The following is a 24,417-nucleotide window of genomic DNA, read 5'->3' as shown; positions in this document are numbered from 1 at the left end:
GCTGTCCTGGGCTGGCCTCAGGAATGCATTGCATCCTTTAACTGGTAACTTCAAAGACGGAAGCTTTTGGAGCTTTATGTGTATTTCTTTTAACACCACACAGCTCCATGCTGGACAGCACTGAAACAAGTTAATTTTCAGTTGCCTGTCTTCAAAAATTTACTTGGGTGGTTGTGCTATCAGTCCTTTATTTCTCACTTTCATAGCACAGTAGTCATTTAAAACAGAGGATTCATATCTGTAGACCAAAGAACGAAGTGATGAGAAATGTGAATACGTGCAGGGTAACTAAGAGGTAAATCCAGCCTGGAAATAAGGACAGGTGACATGAGTAGATGAAAAAAACTTAACATAGGTAAAATTGGAAGACAACAGTGATGCCTTTTATAAAGAAGTTGTTGCTGTATTATTTGAAATCAGCAGAGAATCAGTCAGAGGAGAGAAGGCAGATGATAAATGATTCATTTTCTTGCCTCCTCCTTGAGATTCCTTTCTTTGCCAGCTTGAGTTAACAGATTTCTTAAAGATTATGAATTCACAGGAAAAATGATGCAAGACAATAGGCAGCCAGGACAGTATTCTGATAGTGTAAATGTTTGGTTCTTCTTGTTTTATCAGCTATTGAATCTCAAAATCTAGAAAAGCTCTTGTATTAAGGAAGGATTTTGCTCCACAAATGCTTTGGTTCAATGAGGCTTTTGATGAGAAATTATTCTTCTGTATTTGAACTATAATCTGTTTTGTTCATTGAGATGCAGCCTTTGGTTACAAGCAAGTCAGCTGGGCTGGGGAAATGTGAAGACTGATTTTCTGTTGTGGTATATATCAAATAGTCTTCTTGCAGAACTTTGTGATCTTTGGTGAGAATGAATTTCAAAGGACACTTCTCTTTAATGGTATGAAATCTTTCAAGGTTAGTTCAGTGCAGTCTGTTTTCAGCTTCAGTAGGGGACCGTTTCTCTGCAGTCACTATTCACTAGGTGGGATTCTTGCATTAATATACTAATCCCTTCCGGGATGGGGAAGTTCCACACCCCCCCCACCCCCCCAGTTTATGTTGAAGATGCCAAAGAATACTTTAAGAATATTAAGATTTGTTACAATGAAAGTTTTGCAACCCAGAACAAACATGACAGTGTATTCATTGTGGGTTTCTACATTGAAAACACCTTGCATTTAAAGTACAAGAAACAGAATAAGATATGAAGTAATGATTCTGACTCAAAATTGATTATTGATGTACTGCCTCTTTAAGAGAAAAGCTAGATACATTGGTGAACATCTTGTCATTTATGTGTATCTCTGTGCTAACTGAAGTGCAAACTGAAGGGCTGATGGCTCTGAAGTGGCTGCCAGTCCTGTGCACTGTGAAGGTACCAAGGGACCGTGTTTGCAGAGTCACTCTGTGCTTGTCTGCCAGCAAATGTGTCACCGTGAAGCGCAGTGTTGGTCTGCAGTTAGATGGACCCTCTGTCTCCCTGTTTCCACACACAAATTTGGCTTTGTTCACTAAGTTATGTGGAGTTCAGAGGTCTTTTACATGCATACACATCCATTGCAAATTGATTTACAAGAGCATGTTTGCACTCAGAGTGAAGGCCAAATGGTCATCAGATTTGCTGTCATTCCAGCTCTGGGTTAAACTTCATCTGTTGGAAAAGGATATAAAACAGTGCTGTGTTTGCTTTAGCCTGTTGCTACAGAGTCACCATCCTACCTTAGTGCACTCTTTTTAAAGTATAAATCCTTTCTTTGTCTTTAGAAAAGGTTGTTTAAATTGCAGTTTAGTGCAGGCTTCATCTCTCTTACTGAGTTGTAAGATACTGAACATCTGTGAACACCACAGAATGACAAAACTAGGTAAGTGGTCTAAGAGCACTTTTTACTCCAAGAAAAAAAGTTTAAGTAATAAGTTACTTAAACGGCTATTTCTGTAAATAAAAAAAGCATGAATCATCTCAGATGCAACTACTTTATCAGATATTTTGCTTGCTTCATCATCTGTCTTGCAAGTCAAAAGATACTGAATTACACAAAACCTTAAAAATATTTATATCAATCTCTCCTTGCAGCATAAAGATATCAAGTATCTTTTGTGAGGTGTTTGATTTGAAATTTTTGTCTGAGATATGGAGTCATAGACTTTGGTAATTTTTTCCTCTTGGGTGTTGCTAGATGCTTAAATGAAGTTTTCAATATTACTGGATTTCGTTACTCAATAATGTAAGCAGCACACACTTGATGAGAACAGCCAGTATTCATATTAATTCCCAGGCGTTGGATTTTGTGGAGATATTTAGACTGATATTAGTAGATGACTTAATATTTACAAATTACTGTATCAGTATATGGTGTGGCTCATAGTAGCTCTGTAAGCAACCATGCTACTGCTATTCACAACATAGAAAATAATTCTAGCCCTGAGGACAAATATGAGCATTAGCCTGGAAGTGGAAGTTGGCTGTGGCTGCAGCTGTGCTGTGGGAATGCAGCTGAATGCAAGGCAGGACTGGGAGGTGCCTGGGAAAAGTCAGTTGAAATTCCTTGATCATTCAAAGGCTGCCAATGGAAGCTGCATATCTTCCCCTTCTCCAAACAGCACCACAGATTAATCTGAAAAAGCTGATTAATCGTTATCTTTTCAAAGCAAGGTTTTAGTGGATATTATTACCCAAAGTAGGGATGAACAGCATGTGATAAAAGGGCTGTAAAAACTGTTGATCCCATAGTACCATGGGAGCCACTGGCTGCTGTCTTACTTGTCAGCATGTCATATTTCAGTTGCTTTTCTGCTCAGAGGCTTTGCTGTTTCCCTTTATGTCAAGAACCTTTCTTGAGTAAGGCTGTTTCTTGTATTGTAGCTTCAACATCTGAAGAGGGGTGTGTTGACACCAGAGTGTGCACTTGGCCCTCTAGACAAGAGTGAGCACCATACTGAGACATGACAGTGCTTCCAGTGACTAATGGAGCAATTATAGTTTGACTATTGCTTTTCATGTAACAAATATGGAATTCTTTAAAGTCATGAATGATCAGTGGGTTGAGATTGCAGCAAGGTTTTTAGAAATGCTTGTGTGTTCATAATGCTTAAATGAAAAGCATTTTAAAATGTTCTTTCAAATTGATGGAGTAGAATTGTAGGCTGATTATGCATATCTCTGTATACACAGCTGGAAATAAGGTTAAACCTATGACTGTTGTTATCCTACAGTCTTAATCTGTATATTGAATAATATTAATGCAGAACAGGAAATATATTACTGGAAAAATATGTAGTAGTTGTAAATCTTGTGGGTAATAAAGCACCAGGAATATATTACAAAAAATTGTGTGCATTTATTTTTTTTATATCTTAGGAGTGGTTGCTTTTAGTTATGGAGAAGTTGTTACAGGAGTATGTTTTCTTGTACTGACATTTTTAAGCACTGTGATTGATACATGTATTGCTCAAACTCATTCCCATCATTTTCTGCCCTCATAAATAGACTGTGTCTCTATCATCCAAGCATCCTTGTTGTTCTAAATTGGTATATTTCCTAATTGTAAAGACAAAAATGCATCTTTGCAGGATTTAAGGGGATTTTTTATTCAGGCAGGAAAACAGAATAGTTAAGGAAGCAATGAGAAAACAACTGGGCAAGTAGGGTGTTGTACAGTTGAAAAAGTGTTTGAGTTGAGCACATTGGGCCTGTTATTGGGCCACTTTGGACCAGTACCTTTTCTTCAGGTTGTAAGATGCTCTGTGGTTTTGGTTTTCCATTTATGCTGGATTCATGTTGTTGGTTTAGCATTAATGATTGCAGTCAAGGAAATCCCTTACACTCAGGGCTCTAAACCTCTGAATGTGCTTAGGAGCAGAGGATTTTGAGGAATAAAACCTGCTTCTGATGGCAGAATTGAATGTTATACCTCTTGGCATTTTTGATTAAACAACCTCTTGATAAATTACAGCTTTTTGAATGTGTTAAAATCTTTTGAAAAAAGTAAAAGGATGAAGACCGAAAGAACATGATTTGTTTGTGGCATCTTTTGAAAATGACACTATATTAAAAAACTAAATTGCTGGCAGCCTTCTTACCATGAGCCATCACTCTTAATATATCATTATTTTAGTAAAAATGAATGCTTATAAATGGCACAGAGGCTTGTTTAACTGATGAGAACAAGTAAAAATATACAGGAAAATTTCTGTGGCATTCAGAGTTTCTCATGACCAAAAAACTGAAAATGCTGCAGAGCTGGCTAGGTGCAGGTATTGCAAAACTCTGCCTCCTCTTTTTCTCCAACCTTGCCTGAGGTGGCTTTTCTCCCCCTGCACTGTGCATGTAGGCCGACTTGCCAAAACAGCCTTTTGTCTATTTTTTTGCATTTGTTGCTCAGTTTTGGAGGATAATGATACACATCTGATCTGCTTGATACAGAAATATTTCTCCTCCGCTTGTGGAGGGAACTGTCCTGTGTGGATCCTGTGCCAATGTTAATTTTTGAAGTTGCGGGACAAAGAATGTTAATTTTCACTTTCATTACTGAGGTACCTGTCAGGAAACCTACCTTCTGCTCAGCCATCACAGTGCTAATGGTGCCTGGGGTGGTAGAGGCCAGCAGCAGCAAGAATATTTTATTTATTTCAATTTATCATATTGTTTATTGCTCTTCTGGACACGTATTCTTGCGTTCTTGTGCAGCCATCAAATACTAAAGTATAGCATAAGATACCCTTTAAGACAGCAGGCTATTCTGGATTATAGCATTTTCCTGATAGTAGCTGAGAAATAATAACAAATCTGAACACGAGGAGTGCAATTGAGGGCTCCTCCTGGGGCTCTTTGCTCTTAGCAGAGCCGAAGGACAGGTACTTGTATAACCCTGCACGCTGAGCTGCAGCGTGTCAGCAGCCCAGGGAGGAACCCTGCCAAAGCTCTGCTCTCCACAAGGTTTTGAAATGTCATGGCTTAATTGCCATGGGAGACACATGCCTGAGTGCTCCAGTGCCCAAGTGACTGCTCAGGGTCTCAGTGTCCGAGGTGCAGAATGAGACCCTTAGCCCCACACTGGCTGAGTCATTTTCCCAGTTTACCAGGGCATCTCTTAGCTTCCTAGTGTTAGCTTTCTAGAAGTGCGGATTTGTCTGGGCTTGTGTTTCAAGGCAAATTTAATGTAGTTTCCTAGGCTTTAGGAGAACTGCTGAACTGGAAAATAAAGTGTTTGCTGTTTGTGGATGTGTTACTAATTTTTGTTTAATTTTGTTGCCTTTAATGGCAAAATGAACAGATTGTACAGATATTCTAGAGGAAAATAAAATTCTAGATTAAAAATCTGACTGATCAAGATGCCAAATGTGAAAAAGAGTTTTGGTTTTTGTTAAGTTGTTGATTTATTGCATGTGTTCATTTTTGTAACAGTTCTCATGACTGCAGCAAGCAGAAAAGTCATTGCTGTATTTTTTCCATCTTTTCAGCATTTCTTGATGCATTGTTTAACGTATGTTGTTACCTGTTGGAATGAAAATAAAATGTTGACAATGGTGGGTTTTTTCCCCTGCTAAGAGAGACTTATTTGAAACTGATGTAACAGAGGTCAGAGTAAGACCTGCAAAGTAATGTCATTACGGAGCAATGGAAAATCTGTTGAAAAGCATGGATACACTGGTATCTTAAAATGAAGTAGCACAATTGTTAGCAGTCTTTAAGAAAAAGTCATACTTTTTAAAGGTGTTTGTGAATTTTAGTCTTTAGTTAAGTTGGCCAGAAGTCAGCTTCAAGACAGCAAGCTGGTAGCTATAAAGCTAATACTTTTGGAGATTACTGTGTAGGAATCCATGTGGTTTAATTTAAGTGCCTTTGTTATAGTGAAGAGAACATAACAAAAACTGAATATGCACAGTGGTTTTGCAATTTAGAGCTATTTAATGGCATAATGCATGTATGTTTGAAGTGCTGCTGTGCACAGGCAGTTTAAGCTATGTGAACTATGTGATGGAACATATGACAAGTGGCAAAGATCCAACAGCAACTCATGTTTGCTTTTGGTTTATTCAAATGTTTTCTCTAGAGATCAATACAAAAAAAGCAGGAAAGACCCAAGTAATTGGCTACTATCTCAAAATTTAGCTAAGGGGATAAAATTTTTGGGATTATCACATAACATGATGTATATGCAATGAGAATGGAAAGAGAAAAGACCTGTTTGGGCCATTTACAAATCTTGTGTTTCTGTACTTGCATTTTTAAACTTGGTCTGTCATCCAAGAAAGAATATTTCAGGTTTGTATATTCCTTTTTGTTCTTTCGAAAAGCTAATTTATTGCTACAGATATCTATTGTCTGCAGTATTTCTTGAAGCTATTTACATGATGAAGTTTAAGAGGTACAGGTACTAGAAATAGTGTGTTTGATAAACAATCACATTTTCAGTTCTGCATATGGTTGAGTTTACTATGTAGTTTAATACTGTTTTAATACTAATAATACTATATAATACTATGTTACACTTTCTTTCTAAAAGCAAGATTACAAAGTATGTAGCCTGTATGTAAAATCCTAGGGCTCCTGTTAGAGTTTGGAGTTGCTTTGTCTAATTTGCTGGTGATGATTTAACTGCATTCTTGATTAAGTTTCTATTCCATTTATGTGCATTTTAAAACTTTCAGATTAAGAAAGAAAAAAAGTTGGCAGCGTATGGTTAAACTCTGGAAGTGTCTTTTGAGTTTATTTACAGTTATTTATCTAATGTTTCCTTCTGCTTTGGGTTAGGCTTAAGTGGTGATCTCAGCCTCATTAGTATTGTGGTTCTGTCTGTCACACGCACAAGCCTGGCTCCAGCTGTGGCATATGGAATTAACTTCTTAGTTAATTTACAATTTTCTCCTAAAAAACTTTTGACCACTAGTACTACGTTTTTGCTGTAAGTTGCTTCAGTTAATTACTGCTGTTATGCAAAAGAATTATACCCATTAAAAAGCCTGATTACTGCTGCATGTTTTTAACAAAAGAATAAATTAATTGAACAATGAGGGTTGCTGTTATTCTGACAGTGCACATGTGTTAAAATGAGATGGTGTTAAAAAAAAAAAGGTGTCTTCCAGCCTTTCAGGTTCCTTACAGATAAATCTTGGCCATAAAATCCAGAGCAGCAGCCAGATGGCTGAAACTTGGAAGCGTTGCTGTGGAGTCTAGCAAGAGAAAACACTCCTGGGTAACAGTAGAACATTAACACACTCAGAGTAATACAGTACTAGCCATGATGCCATACTGCATTGTGCCTTAATTGTGCTTAATGGAGTCCTGCAGTCTCTGTGATTTAGCTGCACATGTCAAAGCAGAGCAATTCCCAGTTCATCTGCCTGTAGAAAAACACAGCAGCTTTATATAACCCATTTGAGAGAGTACTGGAAGCACCTCAGATATTCTGCCTCCCTCACCTCCTTCAGTTTATCTTTTCTCTGGCATATCAATGTCACAAATTTAAACTAGACTAAAAAAACAAACTATATCCACAAACACCTCATCACCCCCAAGATGTATTTCCCCATCCAGTATTCCCTTCCATCTTAGTTCTGTTTTCTGCTAGGCAGGGAAGAGACCTCAGCAGGTGTTTTTTGTCATCCATCCAAAGCCATTCACCTTTTAACAGCATGTGGATGATAAGAGAGTTGGAATTGACATGTCAAATCACAGGTCAGAATTACACTGCCAAAGCTCTCCAGGAAAAGAAGAAAATTGGAACTTGACCATTCTGGTGCCTTCTAAAATCAGAATGGTGTTTTTGCTGGTGGGTGGGTATAAGAGGATGGAGTCCTTGTGTTGTGGAAGATAGTGCTAGAGTCCACATTAGAATTTAGTATGACTAAGACTTTATTTGAAGTCTTATAACACTATCTTCAATATACTTAAAGCAATTAAAAAAGTCAACATTTTAAATGCTGTTTGCTCTTAATTTAGGTAGTTTTCTCAAAAGCATCTAACTTTTGGAAGGAAGCTTGCAGTCCTACGTTTTTTCTTAACATGTGCATTTTGATACACCCAGTTGTCATATTTTGCTTCTGCTTATTGGTGGAAAGGAATTGGCTAAAACCAAGGGGGAAAGCTCATTTTAGAGTGCTCCCCTTTAAATTGTCTTAAGCCAAGACAAAAATTCAGTTATTTAAAAAAAACAAAAAGGTGATACAGTAAGCATCAAGGCTGGCTGTGCAAAAAAGCTGTTTCATTAAAATCTATACACATATATGTGTAAAAGTCATCTTTAGTTATGCAATAGTTGCCTTTTGTCTTTTTCCACATTAAATTTATAGCTAGTTTCCAGCTGAATCATATCAAAGCCCAGCTTGTCTAGCCAGGAGATACTGAACTGGACCAGTTCTCCCAGTTACAGATACAGCTTTAAAGATGGAAGAATCGAAAGTCAAACTGCGACTGATGGGCAGATAATGCCACATGCAGGAAAATCTGAAATAGAAGACAGGAAATTTCTTCATCTTGTAATTTTTGTCCTAATAGAGCAACAGGATAGGCTACAAAGACATTGGCATCAGGGAAAATTAGACTCTACAGAAACCACCATGTAACCCACTCACACATGCAGACATTTATGTAAACGTCTGTTTCATGACAGAGGTTTTAAATTTAAAAAAAAGGGTAGTTTGGATTTGAGAATTCCAGTTAACTTTGAAATAGTTTACTTCCTATATATATTTCTTCTTCAGCCGCCGCTGCTGCTGTGCTTTTGAGCTAATCATGAGCTGTCAGTTTGTGGCCTTTCCTGGGTCTGATGGCAGCACAGTGCCAGTGCGATTTTTTGTGTAGGGTTGCCTCAGCTCTTGATGCCCCTTACAAAGGTAAGCATTGAATGCCAGTGTGCTGTCATTGCCTCTTCTTTGTTGCTAATGCCAGAGGAGCATTTAAATATAAGGAAATGATGCTCTCTATTGCATGTTTAGAGCTGGAGGAAACCCCTTTGTGGTCTCCTGCTGTCAGAGGCAAAACCACTATTTTAAGGATTCTGTCAAACACCACTTAGATTACACCACAAATTAGATTTTTGCCCTTAATGATTTATTTGTTTGCTTATTTGTTTCAAACTTATAAATATAAGTTAATAATTCCTTTTTCCATTTGACCTAACTTTAGACATTTTAAAGTTAGTCTGTTCTAGCCACACCAGTAGAAAAAGAGCTGTAGAGCTGTTTGCATATCTCATGTTGTTCTCAAGTGCACCAAGCATTAGCATGCACATAGGGACAGAACCTTCTCTTTAAAACCAAAGTATTCACTGCTGGGTCTCTTGTATTGCATTAGATCAGAGAGAACAACTAACTGGTGCATAGAATCTGTGTCTCTTGCTGGCTAGGTACCCCTCACTTAGGTGTTTCTTTACAGAAAAATTTGGAAGGAGAGGGAAGAGCAGTGAGACGACCATGATAATAGAGATAAATGCAGACTTTCACTAGATTTTGTTGACAGTAATAAAATAACTTTATGGATTGGGAGGGGAAAGGATTCATACAGCTGTATTATTAACATCCAGAATTGTGTTTATTTCTTACTCTCAAAAATATTCTCCAAAGAGTCACACGATATTTATTATTAAATAGCATGACAACTGCCATCTGTCACATCAGGAAACATCAGCATATCAGTTGCTACTTGATGTTAGAAGTCATAGTGGGAATGCTATTTTTAGGGCAAATAGCCAGCCTCTCTTGCATTTCTCTTATATTGAAAGAAGCCCTCAATATAGAAGGTATTTATTATATTTAAGTTATTTGGAACGCAGCTGTGTAAAGTTGTCAGTTTAGGACCATTTTAGTTTAGATGGTGAAGAATGAGAAGGCATTTTAAGTGGAAAAAGAGCCAATTTGAGTGAGTTTAGTTACACTGCATTAAGTTACTGATTTTAACATTCAAAAAGCTGCCACTCATGCAGGCTTGCAGTGGCTGTGAAAAATACTTTCAGAAAGCTAAAATCAGTGGGTTCCTTTCTACCTTCTTTCTTTAGTTTCAATTACTAGATTAGGAAAAAAAAGTCTAGCTTTTTAATCAATATTCACTCTAGAGCAGGATTATCTAGAGATGTTGCAGAACAAAAAGTAGACTCACCATAAAATCTACTTCTGTAATTTAGTTTCAGATTAAGACCATGCTTGGAATGTGTTTACACTTTCAACTTTGGTGTACATTGAGTGTGTTTAACAGTTAAGAGAAATAGCATAAGAGAAAGTACGTTTACTTGTGTAGAGTGCCTGTGTATATATTTGTGTGAATACATGTATATAAGTTATATAGAATAACATGGTTTATACAATGCACACCTTCTAGAGAAGAGAGATTAGTCAGGGAATTCTGTGTTTTGAATAAATTCTTTCTTCCTGCCTTCTGCTCCTCCACCACAATCCAACACAGTCATGATTTGTATCAGCAAGTTATACTTCAGCTAACAGAGGCTGAAGCAGCCAGCTTAGCAACTTAATTTAGGGAAGCTCTCTCATCTCATACAACTATACAACATGTAAGCCAGCAGATCTAGCAAATGAACCTCTGGAACAGAGTATTTTCACTTAACTCTCTTAAAACGGATGGCAGAAGTGTCATCAGAGAAAGGGCTATGGATTCACAGCCTGGACATCCAAGCTAGAAAAGAAAGATTGTTAACGTAATTTTCAGTGTCTGACAGATTATCAAAATTAGCCTGTCTTAACCTTACTAACTCAATTGCAATGGTTTTCCTTCTATTTTCTTTAAGCTAACATTAGTGCACCTTACAAATGTGTGTGTGTACACAGACATCTATATCTTCTGCATGGTACATAAATGTGAGTTCCTGCCTGGTGCAGCAGGAGTATCTCTGTGACTGCCCCACCTCCCTGGGGCCTTGGCATAACCGGTGTGAGGCTCTGCAAGTGGAATTGAACAATGGTGACAATGTTGCATCTGCCATAGAAATGTCACCAGGGTGATGTCAGCCTATGCCCTGGTAACAGTTCAAACGGCTACCATAAAAAAAAAAAAAAAAAAAAAAAAAAAAAAAAAAAAAAAAGACAAGACACCATTGGGGAAAAAGTTTNTGTTCCCCCTAACCCGCTGAAAATATAAAAAAACCAAAAAAAAAAAAAAAAAAAAAAAAAAAAAAGAAAAGAAAAAATAAAAAGGCAGGTCACCATTGTGGAAGACTGTCTTCTGAAGGGAACAGAAAGCCTGATATGCCAACAGGACCCACTTCTTTGGGAACTCTGCAGTCTCCCTGGGGTCAGGGTTGAAGGTGTGGATGGAAAGGTTTCTAACCTGGTACAGCCCTCAGATTATTGTCCATTACTGATTTCTCAGGTAGGCGGTGATAATGTTGCAGCTAGCGGACTAAGGGCAAGCAGGAGGTTGGTTATTCTGGGCCTTGGGACACTTGCTTAAGGGATCAGGAGCAGAAGAAGTATTCTTCTCTATCCTTCCAGTCACAGGGAATGAGGATGCAAGAAGACATGTGAGCCAGCAGATCAATGCCTTGCTCTGAGCCCTTCCCTACAAGAAAGCCATTGAGGTGCTGGAGCACGTCTAGAGAAGGGAACAGAGCTGGTGAAGGGTCTGGAGCACAAGTCCAATGAGGAGCAGCTGAGCGACCTGGGATTAATTAGTCTGGAGAAAAGGAGTCTGAGGAGGGACTTTACCACTCTCTATAATCACCTGGAAGGTGTTTGTAGTGAGGTAGGAGTTGGCTTCTTCTCCCATGTGACAAGTGAAAGGATGAGAGAAAATGGCCTCATGTTGTGCCAAGGGACATTTAGATTGGATATTAGGAAAAATTTCTTCACAGAAAGTGTTGTCAAGCATTGGAGCAGGTTGCCCAGGGAAGTGGTGTAGTCACCATTCCTGGAGGTACTTAGAAAACATGTAGGTGTGGAGTTTAGGGATGTGGTTTAGTGGTGGACTTGGGAGTGCTGCATTAAGAGTTGAACTAAACAGTCTTAAAGGTCTTTCCCAACCTAAGCAATTCTATGATTCTGTGAAGAAAAAAAAAAAAAAAAGAATGGTTAATGAGTTATTTGTACACCTGTGAAAGAGCTGTGGTCAAAAAGATACAGCTGAGAGTTTATTTCTTTATAAGTTTGGATCCCTTCCCCATCCCTCTGGTTTCGGAATTTGCCTACACCATGTGTATAGAGCACTAGCCTAGAAGAGAAATGGTAGTGAATACACCTGGAAAGATCCATTGGGTGAAGTTTGTCCATCCTGTCATTAGGAAGCAAAATTAATTAAATTTTGGCTCTTTTTGTAAGGAAAATCTAGGGAGATAGACTAAGTATCACAAACATTCAGATTCTGATAACAATGCTCAAAGAATAATTTTTCATCTTTAATAATTTCCCCTGGCTTGTGTTTGGCATGGAATTTTATTCATTTTACATTTCCCTATTTCCTTTATTTTCCTCAGGAGAGAGAAGCAGAAGAAGAAGATGTCAGGTGGCTTTCAGTTACATGCCTCAAAATGACGATGAATTGGAATTAAAAGTTGGTGACATCATTGAAGTTGTGGGAGAGGTGAGCACATCTTTAATTGAATATGCATACATGCATTTCTGACATGTCTTGTGCATGCTAAGCTCCTCAGTGCATAATTTAAATCAGACATTTTTCTTCTCTGCTATCCTGACCTGTCTGGTTTGGGTTACTGTTAGGGATTAGGGGATGTTGGTTTTTTTTCTTACAGATTTTGTGACTTTTTTTTCCCTGTAGCATTTCTGCTGGTTTTACATCAGTTAATGTTTCAGAGTTCTGTTCAGGGATAGAGCTCCAAGTTTGTGTTACAAAGTTTATATCTCTATAGCTCTTGAGTTTATATCTCTGAAGAACCATAGATTATAGCAGAAGAAACATTTCACAGTTTTAGTAAGCCAGCCACAGGGAAAAATTACCTTTGCAAAGTTAAAGACATTTAAGAAATCTACTTGAATCTCTACTAGAGTTCACCTTTCATCATCTTTGGCAGCAAATTTTAAGAATTTCATTTTGGTCTTAATCAGTTTTTTAAAAACCTCAAAAACCAAATAAAAATCCTCAACAAAATATTTAGAGACTCAAGACGCACTTATTTTGGTTAGAACTGGATATGGAAAATTAATTACATGAACTGGGAACAAATTATGCAAGCTTGGACAGAGAGACAGGGATTTTCTTTGCCTGGGTGACTGGCTGCAGGATGAAGAAACGGTGTTTGCTCCCAATACCTTTAGTGTTCCATTAGCAGTTTTACAAATATCTTCTTGACAGCATGAGGACCCATATCAAAATGATAACATGCATCCTTTAAGTAGAATGTGTTTAAACTGATTTATTCTTATTTGCTTGGCTTTAAAAGGAAAACCTTAGTCTGCTCAGGCAGCCAACATGACATCTTGCAGTTTGTATCATTTATTTGTAAGAATTTTTTCTCTGGCATGACTCAGCAGTAATTCAACATTTATTTTCTTGTCAAGGATATATAGTTAATTTACTTTTTCCTGCATCTGTCACTTAAGCAATCAATTTGAAAAGAATATAAATTCTACTGTAATCTATATGGCATCCAGTATTTTCTTATAAGAGATTAAATTCTCACATCTGAATATAAGAAGCTTAGTGATCACTGGTTTTGCTCTAACCTAGCTGTGCACAGCAGCTCTGCACATCATTCTTCCCTTGGAATCAGACATGATGTGTCACTTAACCGACCTTATTCTGTCTGTGAGCAGTTTTGTAATGCAGAAATTCAAGGTTATAAGAGCTTATTTTGAACATATTGTAAACTCCATATTATAATGAGTTTCATGACATCACATGAACTGTTTTCATTGGGCAATTTGAGGTATATTTCACCTCACATGGCCACACAAATACTACTTAAAAGTTTTAAGTCTGTGTCCTTTAAGAGTAAATTGATGGAATAAAACCTTTTCCTAGTATCCAGCCAACAAATTAACTCTACTGAATGAATTATATGATTAAATAATTTAGATGACACACTAGGCATCTCTTATGGAATGTATCTTGTCTCTTTTTAAATTTGAAAAACTTAATTATACATACCTGATTTATTTATAACCAAAGAGACTGAAAATATCAGCATTAAAATTGAAAAATGTAGAACTAAAAAAGTGAAACATTCCATGTACTTGTATGTGTGTGCTTATAGTTAAGAGCATGTTTTTTGAAACCCACTTGGGTTTCTCTTTTGGGTGAAAGTAGATTAGCTGGTGGAACAGGGAAAATAGGAAATTAAATAGAAATTCTCAGTGCTTCAGGAAGTATTGTTGTGGGACCTTTATTTTCCATTATGGTTGATACCAAGCAGTTGATGTTGAACACTTGTTGCAACTTCCTCTTCTGCTGTTATCATAATGGTATTAATTCCTCGAAAAAGTAGAGCAGAATGTGTCTTTTGAAACAGGAACTTTATTTGATGCAGAAAATTGCACCAACAAATGTGCTGATTTAATTGTTAACCCTTCTGCTTTTAAGTAATGCTGCATAAATAGTCATTGCATTGAAATAGAATTCACAGTGGTTTTGTCATTATACAATGCTTCTTATTTCAAATTATAAATATTTGACGTGAGCAACTTATTGTTTAAAAAATATGTCTTCCTCAGTTGTGAAATTTGAGGGGTTTTTTTGCAAGGACCAAAATCATGCTCTTTTATTGTATAAAACTCCCCCAATGAACCAAAAAAAACCTTTCCACACAGACAGCAATTTGAGAAAATTCTTGTAAAATACAGGTTTTGTTTATAATTACTCAGGCTTAAAAACTGGATGATATCTTCCACATTATTTAGAGCAGTTCAGTGTAGTTGGAACATTAATGGTAATTCACTTTCCATTTCCAGTTGTTCTTTTCTCTTATCCCATCTTTTTAATCACGAGTAGGTCTCAAATTCCCACAGATAGTATTTTTTGTATCTTCCTAAGAAAGTTGTATCCGTTGAATTCATTGGTTTAATTGACTTGGATTAATATTTTAAAATCTCCCTGGATTTCTGTTTAGTTGAAAATAAATCAATTCCTAACTGAGTTACAGCAAATAAAACTGGTATGACTTAGGTCAAAATACCATCTATATATCTTCATGTAGTTATTGAGAAAAAAACCCCAAGTTTGAAGTTATTAAAATGTTGCTTCTGGTTGAACAACTCATTAAGCTTTTCCTGTTGCAAAGAAAAGCTAATTGGACTTCATTATTAAAGAAATGCGTTCTGCTTCTCCTCAAGCCTGTTCAAGATCTCTGCCTACAGCACAGGGTTGACAGAAGGGAGCACAAGTCCCAGATGCCTCCAACAGTGTCCAAGTGTGTTTCCCCAAATTCCCAGTGAAAATAGGTTACACTGATCTCACATGGGGATGTGCTGAGGATGAGAATGTCTTCCCTTCTCCCACCTCTCCGTATGTAATAGCATCCAAAGCTACCCAGATCCTTCTTCCTGGTGCCAACAGATGGGATAAGATGTTTTGAAAGGGTTTTTGTGCCTGTAGTAGGGGTAGGTTAAATGGGAAATTCCTGTTGTGGCAGAAGTGATTTGGGACTGTAGAGTGTCTTGAAACAACAGCAAGTGTGAGTTTTGAACTTGTCACCAGATGGATATCCTTAGAGGTGTTGTGTGTGTGTGTGTTTTCAGAATTCACAGTTCCCTCCTATTTGTCCTAACTAGTTAGAAATTAATTACAATAAGATCAAACATTCAGCACAATAGATAAAATGCTTGTCATTAAAATAGGTTTCCATAACTGCAGAGATACTGATACCCATGAGACATTAATTAACAGACTTAAATGAAAAGTACATTTAAAACTAACAAGAGAAGCATTTCCGTCATTGTTTATGTTCACATTTATTGTGTGATTGATAGCTTTTTGCTTGTCATTTTCCTACCTCATTAGCTCTAACTCTAATTACAATTGTTCCAAAATACAACTGTAAATAATTATCTTATTAAACGCAGATATCTGAATTCCAATTATCTTTCACCCTTACACTTTCATGGGATGCCAGATAATTAACCTGTAGCATGAGAGTAAGGACGTTTGGCATGTCATTCAAGAGTTCTGAGGCTGCTTGCATTTGGGATTGCTCTGTCACTGTGCTGCTATGTACCTTTTGGCCTCCTCCTGCTAAGACAGCTTTCTGGCAATGTGTAGTGCATGGAGTAAAACTCACAAGTCTTTGACTGAGAGCTTCTGTGATACCACTGAGCTTATTCTTTGACTTTTAGGTAACATTGCCATATATTACCTGATAAATCCTCACTGTTTTGAAGTTATAAAAATGCAAACTGAATTTTGACAAATCTGTTGCTCCTTATTTGCAAGATTAAGTGGATGGATGTTTTTTGGTCTTGTTATCAGATAAAGTGATTCAACCCATGTCCAAGAACAAGATAAACTGGGCATTGAGCTGGATTTTTCTTACAGTGATTTCTTTTGGCATCTGTAGAGTTGAAAGGGGAATGAATATTTAACATTAGTGAGGAAATGGTCTGTGCCACAATTACAGAGCTGTATAAATTGCAAGAAAACAGCTGGGAATGAATGCTGGGGTTTCACATCCCTCAGTTACTTTTCTGTGGAATGCTGTGCCAGTTTTTCAAAATTCTCTTCTAACAGGTCGTTCATGAGGATTTCTATGACTACTTCTTATTTGGTTAGTTCATGTTGTGGGGGACTTTTTTTAGGGAAATAAGGGTGCAAGTACTGCTGAGTCCGTATAAGGTCATCTAAGTTCTACATGATTGCTTTCACAGTCCCTTAGTTTCTTGTTTAGAAGATGATATTAAAAAAGCCAACAAAAACCCAAACCACAAAATCAAACACACAAAAATTCCCAAAGCACATTTTGACACTTTAAAATAAAGAACTCTGAAGCTGAAAAGATTCCTTAGTACAAAGTGCTTCTGCATTTTTAATTTTTACCTTCTGCACCCGAGTTATCAAACAGTTTCCAGATATATTCTGCTCTACCAGAATCCCAAGGGATGGCTGACACCTTAGGGGCATGGCTGTCTCTGAATGCACTCCCAGAATAATCCATCAAGTGGCACTGTAGGCACCATCTTCTCTTGAGGTCTTGCTTCCAAAATTTATTTTCCCATTGGCAGTGGATGTGATTTGTTTATTTTGCCTCTTGGGAATCTGTGTTTTTAATTTCCTTTCAACATGTGATTGCTTTTGTCCTTTGAGCTCAATGTTTTCCGTTAGAATTTATAAACTAAGGGAGCTTTTTTCCTTTGCTTTCTGTTCTCTAGTTCTCTCAAAGCAAAAGAAAATCTGTTGACCTTGAGCTTCTCTCTCTCCTGTTGCCTGCTTCTGGCATTGCTTTGATTCCTGGAACTGTGTTTTAGTTTCAACAGCTCAGAAAGACTCTGTTATGATCCATAGAGACTTTCTTCCCTTTGAAACCTTTCCTGACTCAGAGCTTCCCTCATTTGCCTTAGCTAAGATGTGAATAATCTGTCAGCCTAACAGGCAGAGCTGCAGGTTGTAGAACATCTTGTGGAACACGCCAATAGAGGAATTTATTGAAAATACACTTTACGTCAGTGATTCCAAAGAGCTGAACATTTTAATAATTTAACAGCTTTAGACTATTAATTATATAGCAAGGTGTAAGCAAGCAGCTTACAGTGGCAGTCCTAGATTTTCTGGCAAGCAGCTGCTGGTAGAACTTCTTTTCCAGAAGTTCAGAAGTAGGGACATGGACTGCTAAATGAAGCCCTCCTCTTTTTAGACTGTTTGGTTCAGCACATGAATGCTGGGCATAAATCAGGACATAAATGTATAAATTCTGAAAGCACTTTATTTTAATAGCATAGTAACAAATTTTATTGAGTTCGTGCCTCCAGATGGATTACCCCCTATGAATAATGGATTTTCATTTATAAGGTTATATTGGCTGAGAATTATTGCAACTTTTCAAACCATATGGTAATGGAATGCCCCAGTTTGGGACAACTAAATCCTGGAAGTATTTTAATGTCTTATATTGTATGGATTCATCTCTAGCTGGTGTGTTTTGAGGTTTAATGATATGTAGCAGATTTAACGTTTAAAATACTTAAAGCTTTTGATACTTTTGATGAAAATTTCCTAATAAATCTTTGGGAGGCCCAGTTTGACCTCAGTCTCTAATGTCTTGCTAACATGATTCTGCATTTTGCTTGTGGAAGAAGCCCCTGGGTTTTGCTTTAGATTTTTTTTCTGAATTTTTGAATTATTGAATACAACATTATAGAATAATTATAGAATTATTGAATACATTATATTTTCAGACAATTAATTTTTCAGTCAGATGAAAAAATAAGCTAATGAATGATCTGAGCATATTCATGTGCAGTTTAGATTTAGCTGTCTAAAGATCTTTTTATATATTTACTTCTGTACATAGAGATCCACAGATCAACACATCACATAAAGAGTGCTAATGTTAACTGTAAGAAAACTCTGAAGTGTTACTCTGGAAGAACTAAACAAGCAAAAATTACTTGAGGAAAAGATGGAACTGAATGATATTGGTCACATTATTTGTCAAGTAATCTCAGCATCTTGCATAGCAGGGATCTTGGGAACTGTGTAAATCCTCTCATTAATCTTCTGGTCAATCAGCTAATGCAGTTATGGTTTCATACTTAGCTCTAATCAATAAAGCCACATGGAAATACTGCACTAGAAAAATTGAAATATTTTATAGCTCAAAGAGTCTTGGCCATTTTGTGTATTTTCTATATAACAACATATTTTTATATGGAGTATAACATTTATATAAAATGGTCTTTAGAGATATAATTTGTAGAGTCTGAGTGCTGTGTATCATGCAGTTTCAGTTTTCCATATTGCTTTTTATTAGTCTGGTGAGAAGAAAGCAAATATTACCTTTTAGAGACTCTGATACTGTGATGTGAAGAACCTCCACCTGCCTGAAGTGATTGAGTGATATGTATGTATTCTGTCTTCTCAAGTGGCAGGAGGATAGTAAGAAGAACAAGCTAATTCCCAGAGATGCTCTGGAGCTCACCAGTACTACTGAGGCATTGAAAGAGGGGAAGTTTTGTCAGGGACAGATACTGAGATTAAATGAAAGTCTGGTCTGAACTACTTTCAAATTAAAACAAAAATTCAACTTGTGAGATCAAGAAATGTGGGGTTTTTTACTATAATGTCTCATGTAGCTAAATTGAGAAAAATGCACACATATTTTGAGGAAATATTTGCTTGTATTATTATAAGATTTCTTTCCTAAAGACTCAAGTTTTTCACAGATAAGTGAAAATACTTTTCACAGACTTTTTTTCTGTGATAATTAGCTAGCTTCATTTAAAGTGTGGGGTTGTTTTTTCAACAGTAAAGTTAACTTTCTCTTTTCATAACTGGGGGGAAGGTAGGAGGAAAAGATATGAGTCAAACATTATTGGAGACTGATGTGTCACAGACCTACACTGTCCTCTCCTGTCATATTTTTAGTGAAGGGACAGTGTCTGACAGATGAAAACCATTTATCTATCAAGAATGTGTTTAGTTGATGCATATAATCAGTCATTTCTTGTGGTGCCATTATAACCTAAAGGAATTTCTAAGGGCTGTCATTTCACTGCCTGACACCACTATTCAATCCTGAATGGGTTATAGAGGAGGGAGTTTGTGATTTTAAAGTGGTATTTTCTCTTGGGTTTTGGCTAGGTAGTGTCCTTCCTCCTCCTGACACTACCATTATTATGATGCATTTCAGTACCTCTTTGTAAATCTTGAGTCAAATATGCATCAGTACTGTTCTTTGTTCTCCACAGGTTTCTTACATTTACACATGAATGATGTAGCAGCATTCTTAATTTCTAAAATACAGAATTTCTAATTTTGATGGGGAAGGCAAGAATGTTTTCATTATATTAAGACACCTAAATTAGATTCTCTGAGTAGCCCTTTGTAGGTGTTTCTCTTTCACCATTAATTACTTAGGGAATTCAAACAGAATCTGCAAATCACATCCACTAAGATGGTCTTGAATAGCCATGCAGTGTGCACTGAAAATTTACTGATTGAATGGATATCCATAAAAATTGAAATGTAGAGACACTGTGTGCTCTCTAGTTGCTCTTTCATCCTTTTATTTAATGCTTGTCTGTGCTTCTGACTGCTGTCAGCACTGCTGACATTTACTGATGGGTTCATGCATCTCTCTTGTTTCCACTTATGAAGGAAAAAAGAGAGGTGTTCTGGCTTGCAGCCCATGCCATGTGCTCCTTATACCTGAAATTAATTGATATAAACTATTCAGAGCTGTTACTGTAATTTATTGAATGTATATAATGGTACTCAGTAAAGTGTTGCTTATGTAAAAACCCCCTTTTTTTGTCTTGGTGCAGGTGGAAGAGGGCTGGTGGGAAGGTATACTTAATGGAAAAACTGGCATGTTTCCTTCCAACTTCATAAAGGAACTCTCTGATTCTGATGATGTTGGAATAGCACAGGAGGAGCAAGTGAAGTCAAGTAAGGAAAAATTTATTATTGATGTTCTGTATGTATGTTTGTGTCTTTAGCTCATAGCACATTGATAGGATAGCAATTATCTCTTGCTTGGAAGTGTTTTTGAATGCCATGTTCTTAATTTATGCTGAAAGGGTCAGATGATGATGATTTGCGTATACCTGCAGTGCTACCTGAGTTGCAACATTGTCAGTGCTCTCTGAGCTGTGTAAGACTTGCTGAGCCACAACAGACTAAGAGAAGAGAGAAGGCAATGATGATGACTGCATTTGTTCTTCAGAATTACTTACAAGGGATTTTTTGTCTTTAGACACGGAAAGTGGCTTATTTAAAGAGGAGGGGTTAAAGTGCCATGCGTTCTATAACAACTCCAATAGATTAAGGATTCAGAATTACTGGTGTGGGACATGCAGCACTTTTTCCCTCCAGGTGCTGAGCATGTTTCTATCACCTCCAACACCCACTGCCCCAGCAGCCAAAGGGAAAAAGGCCAGAACTGGGACATGGACTTTGTTCTCTCATTTACAGTGGGCCAGTACTCCTGCAGGTGAAAAGCATGTTTGGTAACTAAGTTTGCAATAGTATAAGCGTGGGAGTGGATTGTCCTATTTGTAACCTCTCTTGGAGAATAACCTGAACCAAAAGTGTGCTGTTACATTAAATGGAAAGCTGTTGGTCTTCATGTTTTTTATGTTCTTCAAGCAGCTATTACTTTCTTTTTCCCTAATTCAGTGATCAAATCTGAATTTTCAGAGGAAAAAAAAAAAGTCAATTCTATTTGCATATTTCAGGCTAATTCCAAAATACTTGCCAAGGTCTTCCTATTTTTAGCACTGCAGATGTTCATTGTTTTGTAGCATTCTCCTGAGATCTCTGAATAAACAAAAGTCAAAGGACTACCAAGATCTTTGTAAGCAGATTTCAGCTGAAATTTACCAAAACCTTTATAATTTACTCTGTCAATAAAAGGTAGAAAATTATAGCACTTTTTTCTTTTTTCCTTATTTTTTCAGTTAAGGCAAATTTGTCACCCTTATTCCATACCACAAAAATAGGATCCTGAAAGCCCTAACTTTTGCAATGATGAAAATATTTTATATTTTTTGTAATGGAGTACGTTTTCCTGTGTGAATGTGTGCTGGTGACCTAGTCTTGTGGTCAGTGCTGTTCAAGATATTTAAATGTAACATTCCTTCAGACTGGAATTAACATATTTTAAACTTCAAAATTTTAATGGGATGGAGAGGGAGAAAGGTCATTAAGTGAAGGTGCATGTTTTGGTGAGATTGCAAACTGCTTTCTATAATTGTATATGCTATCGTGAATTATGTTAATTATAAACACAGTGAGTCTTGGAAGAACTAATTGTGTAGAGTAGTTTCAGCTCTGGAGCCTGTAGTGTTTGGTACTATATAAGTGAACAAGGTAGGTGATAATGTTCAGAATGGAACACCCCAATTTTTTCTATATCAATGAATGAGTATTCTTTCTTTTCAGGTAATTTAGTATATATACTTCATAAGCATCCTAAAAATCTCTCTTAACAAAAACATACATTGGAATGTGCAAAAGCAGCCACAAAGCATTAACTCTTGGTGTCCATTATGGCCCATGCCTTGTTCAGACTTGGTTTTGTGTGCTGGTTCTGACTGTCAGTGGAACCCAAACCTGTGATACTTTTATGGAGAAGACAGCAGTAATACAAATGTTGTTTTTGCACCTTTAAATAAATTGAAGTAACTGTGGGTGGGAGATGGGTTTCCTACTTTTTTGTATTTAATTTAATTTTTGGAGGTGCTTTTTGGCTATCTAAGGTGAGGAGCTATTAGATATACCTGTAAAACAAAAGAATACTGTAAACCTCCTGAGAGAGAGACAGTGACTCAAGGAATGCTGAGATTGTTATGGGGATTTTAATGTTTTTTTTTTAATTTATTCTTTCTTCAAGTAAAACTATCAATTTAAGAATTGCATTGCCTTAGGAGAATTATGGGAAATACACATAAATTCAATTTTTTTTCTATATGTGGTTTAGGTGATTGATACAGCTGTAGCTCTCCAACACATAGTGCTTCATGAGGCTCTATTCAGGCACACTGCATATCTGGATTTGAAAATCTCCATAATGAGATTGCAAAAATTTTAACAAGTTTGCACAACTGACTAGGAATGATAATCTCATTTCATGTTTAGTTTAAAAACATAGTAAAATAAAAAATGAATAAGTAAGCCCTGGAAGATTTGGCCATCAGGCTAGTAGCACTGCTGAAATGCTCTAGGTTACATCTCAGAAAGGTGTGTATCCATGCCTCTAAGTCAGCTCCTTCCTCTATGGATGACAAGATGTGGCAGCACTTTAAATGTGCAGTAACTCCTTTTTGTTTCCCTGGAAACTCTGAGTGCATCTGTATCACAGGACTTGGCAAGTCCTTGGAATCCTTGAATATGAATTCTAGATTGTGGAGCTGGCATTTGGGTGAGGATTGTACCCAGGCACTGAACTCAGGCCCTGGGCAGCCACTGAGGTTCTGCTCAACATTCAGAGGAGCCTAGAAAGGGTTGGGGTTTGGCTCTGCAGTCTTGAGCAGCAGCCTTGAACTGTTCAGTCCAGCTTGTAAAATGGATAAGGTAATGCTTGGCAGATTTACTGTGAGACCTGGGAAAATAGCATGGGATATGTGGAGAACTGGCACTGTGCAAACCCATGAATATATTTAAGTCAATAATTAAATTTAATGTCTTGGTTAAATTTCATTAAACTTGATTTTAAAATCACATTTTACTGACCATCTATAATGAGAATTTTTGAAGGGCAAATGTAATTTTGGTGAACTCAAAGAAAAAGAAATACAAAAAAAAATTACATAACTTGGCTTTTAAGGAATAAAGTTAATAAAAATCCATATTTCTTTGTCCTTCTGTTACAATCTACACCAGCCCAAATGGACAGAAAAAAGTCTGATTTTATTGGTTTTGTTGTGTCCATGTAAATTTTATGGCAGATCAGAGTAAACAGCCAGAAGACATTATCTTGGTTTCTTTTCATGCTCTGCCATAGACTAACCTCTGAAGCTTGTTCAGAGCAAAAATTTCCTTTTTTGAAAATGCCTGGGGCTAGTTTTAAAAGTGCCAAATATTTCTGAATCCTAACTCTGGGACTTAGCTTGAACCTTATTTGGAAAGGGTTGAGAACCTGTGCCTCCCCTCGATGGTTTTCAGCAGGCTGGAAAGCAAGACTGTTGCAAGATCAAAATATCTGAGGGGTTGTTTGTTTGATTTTAAGGTAATTGTCCCAGATGTAACATGATTGCCAAATTTCTTGTCTTCAAAGGTGCATTTTGGAATGTAAGTACAGACAGGATCGGCTACTCTTAGAGTAAACAGCAGTTCCTTGCTTTTAAAGCATGCTCTTAAATGAAAATATTGCTTTTTTTGGGCCAACTGTTACAGCATGAACAAGTAGCATGCATTATCAGTTTATTACTATATTAGATACATGGATTATAAGATTATTTTCCATATTTCTCAGAGATACAGTATTAGTTTTAAGACTACTTTCAATGCCACTTCTTGTCAATACAGCCTGTTGAGAAGCAAAAAGTTGACATGTAGTCAAAAAAATTCTATTTGAGATAATCACAATTTCACATTGAGGAGGTTATTTCAAAAAGCATTTAGTATATTCACAGCAGTGTCATGACAGCACTGGAAGGTGGCCTTTTGTATCTTGCTGTCTCTGATGTGCACTCTCTAAGGTACAGCTGGGCCTCATGGTATTCTATCAACTATTTCTGGAAGCTGTTAGTGATGACCCCTGAGAAGTCCTGGCTGCTGGAGGTGGAACTGGTGATAGACTCATCAGCTGATGCTTCAGTCAGGCAACCTCCTCTGTTTTGAGTTCTTAAAACTTTAGATTTACATTACTGTC

The 24,417-nt window shown here is 37.0% G+C and overlaps 1 protein-coding gene across 6 annotated transcripts in view; it reads left to right on the top strand.

The window, feature by feature from the left end:
• The window catches only part of SH3KBP1 (SH3 domain containing kinase binding protein 1), a 221,733-nt gene that overhangs the window by 106,263 nt on the left and 91,053 nt on the right, over nt 1-24,417 (top strand). For all 6 annotated transcript variants that reach the window (XM_041472286.1, XM_041472283.1, XM_041472285.1 and 3 more), the window contains 2 exons: nt 12,418-12,524; nt 20,369-20,492. In XM_041472286.1, coding sequence (XP_041328220.1) covers nt 12,418-12,524; nt 20,369-20,492 — 231 coding nt within the window. The remainder of the gene's footprint in view (nt 1-12,417; nt 12,525-20,368; nt 20,493-24,417) is intronic.

Source organism: Pyrgilauda ruficollis, unplaced genomic scaffold (assembly GCF_017590135.1).
Source record: "Pyrgilauda ruficollis isolate IOZ18807 unplaced genomic scaffold, ASM1759013v1 scaffold29, whole genome shotgun sequence".
Taxonomy (NCBI): Eukaryota; Metazoa; Chordata; class Aves; order Passeriformes; family Passeridae; genus Pyrgilauda; species Pyrgilauda ruficollis.
Note: the sequence above shows the minus strand (reverse complement) of the source record. Positions and strands in the feature narration are given on the sequence as shown.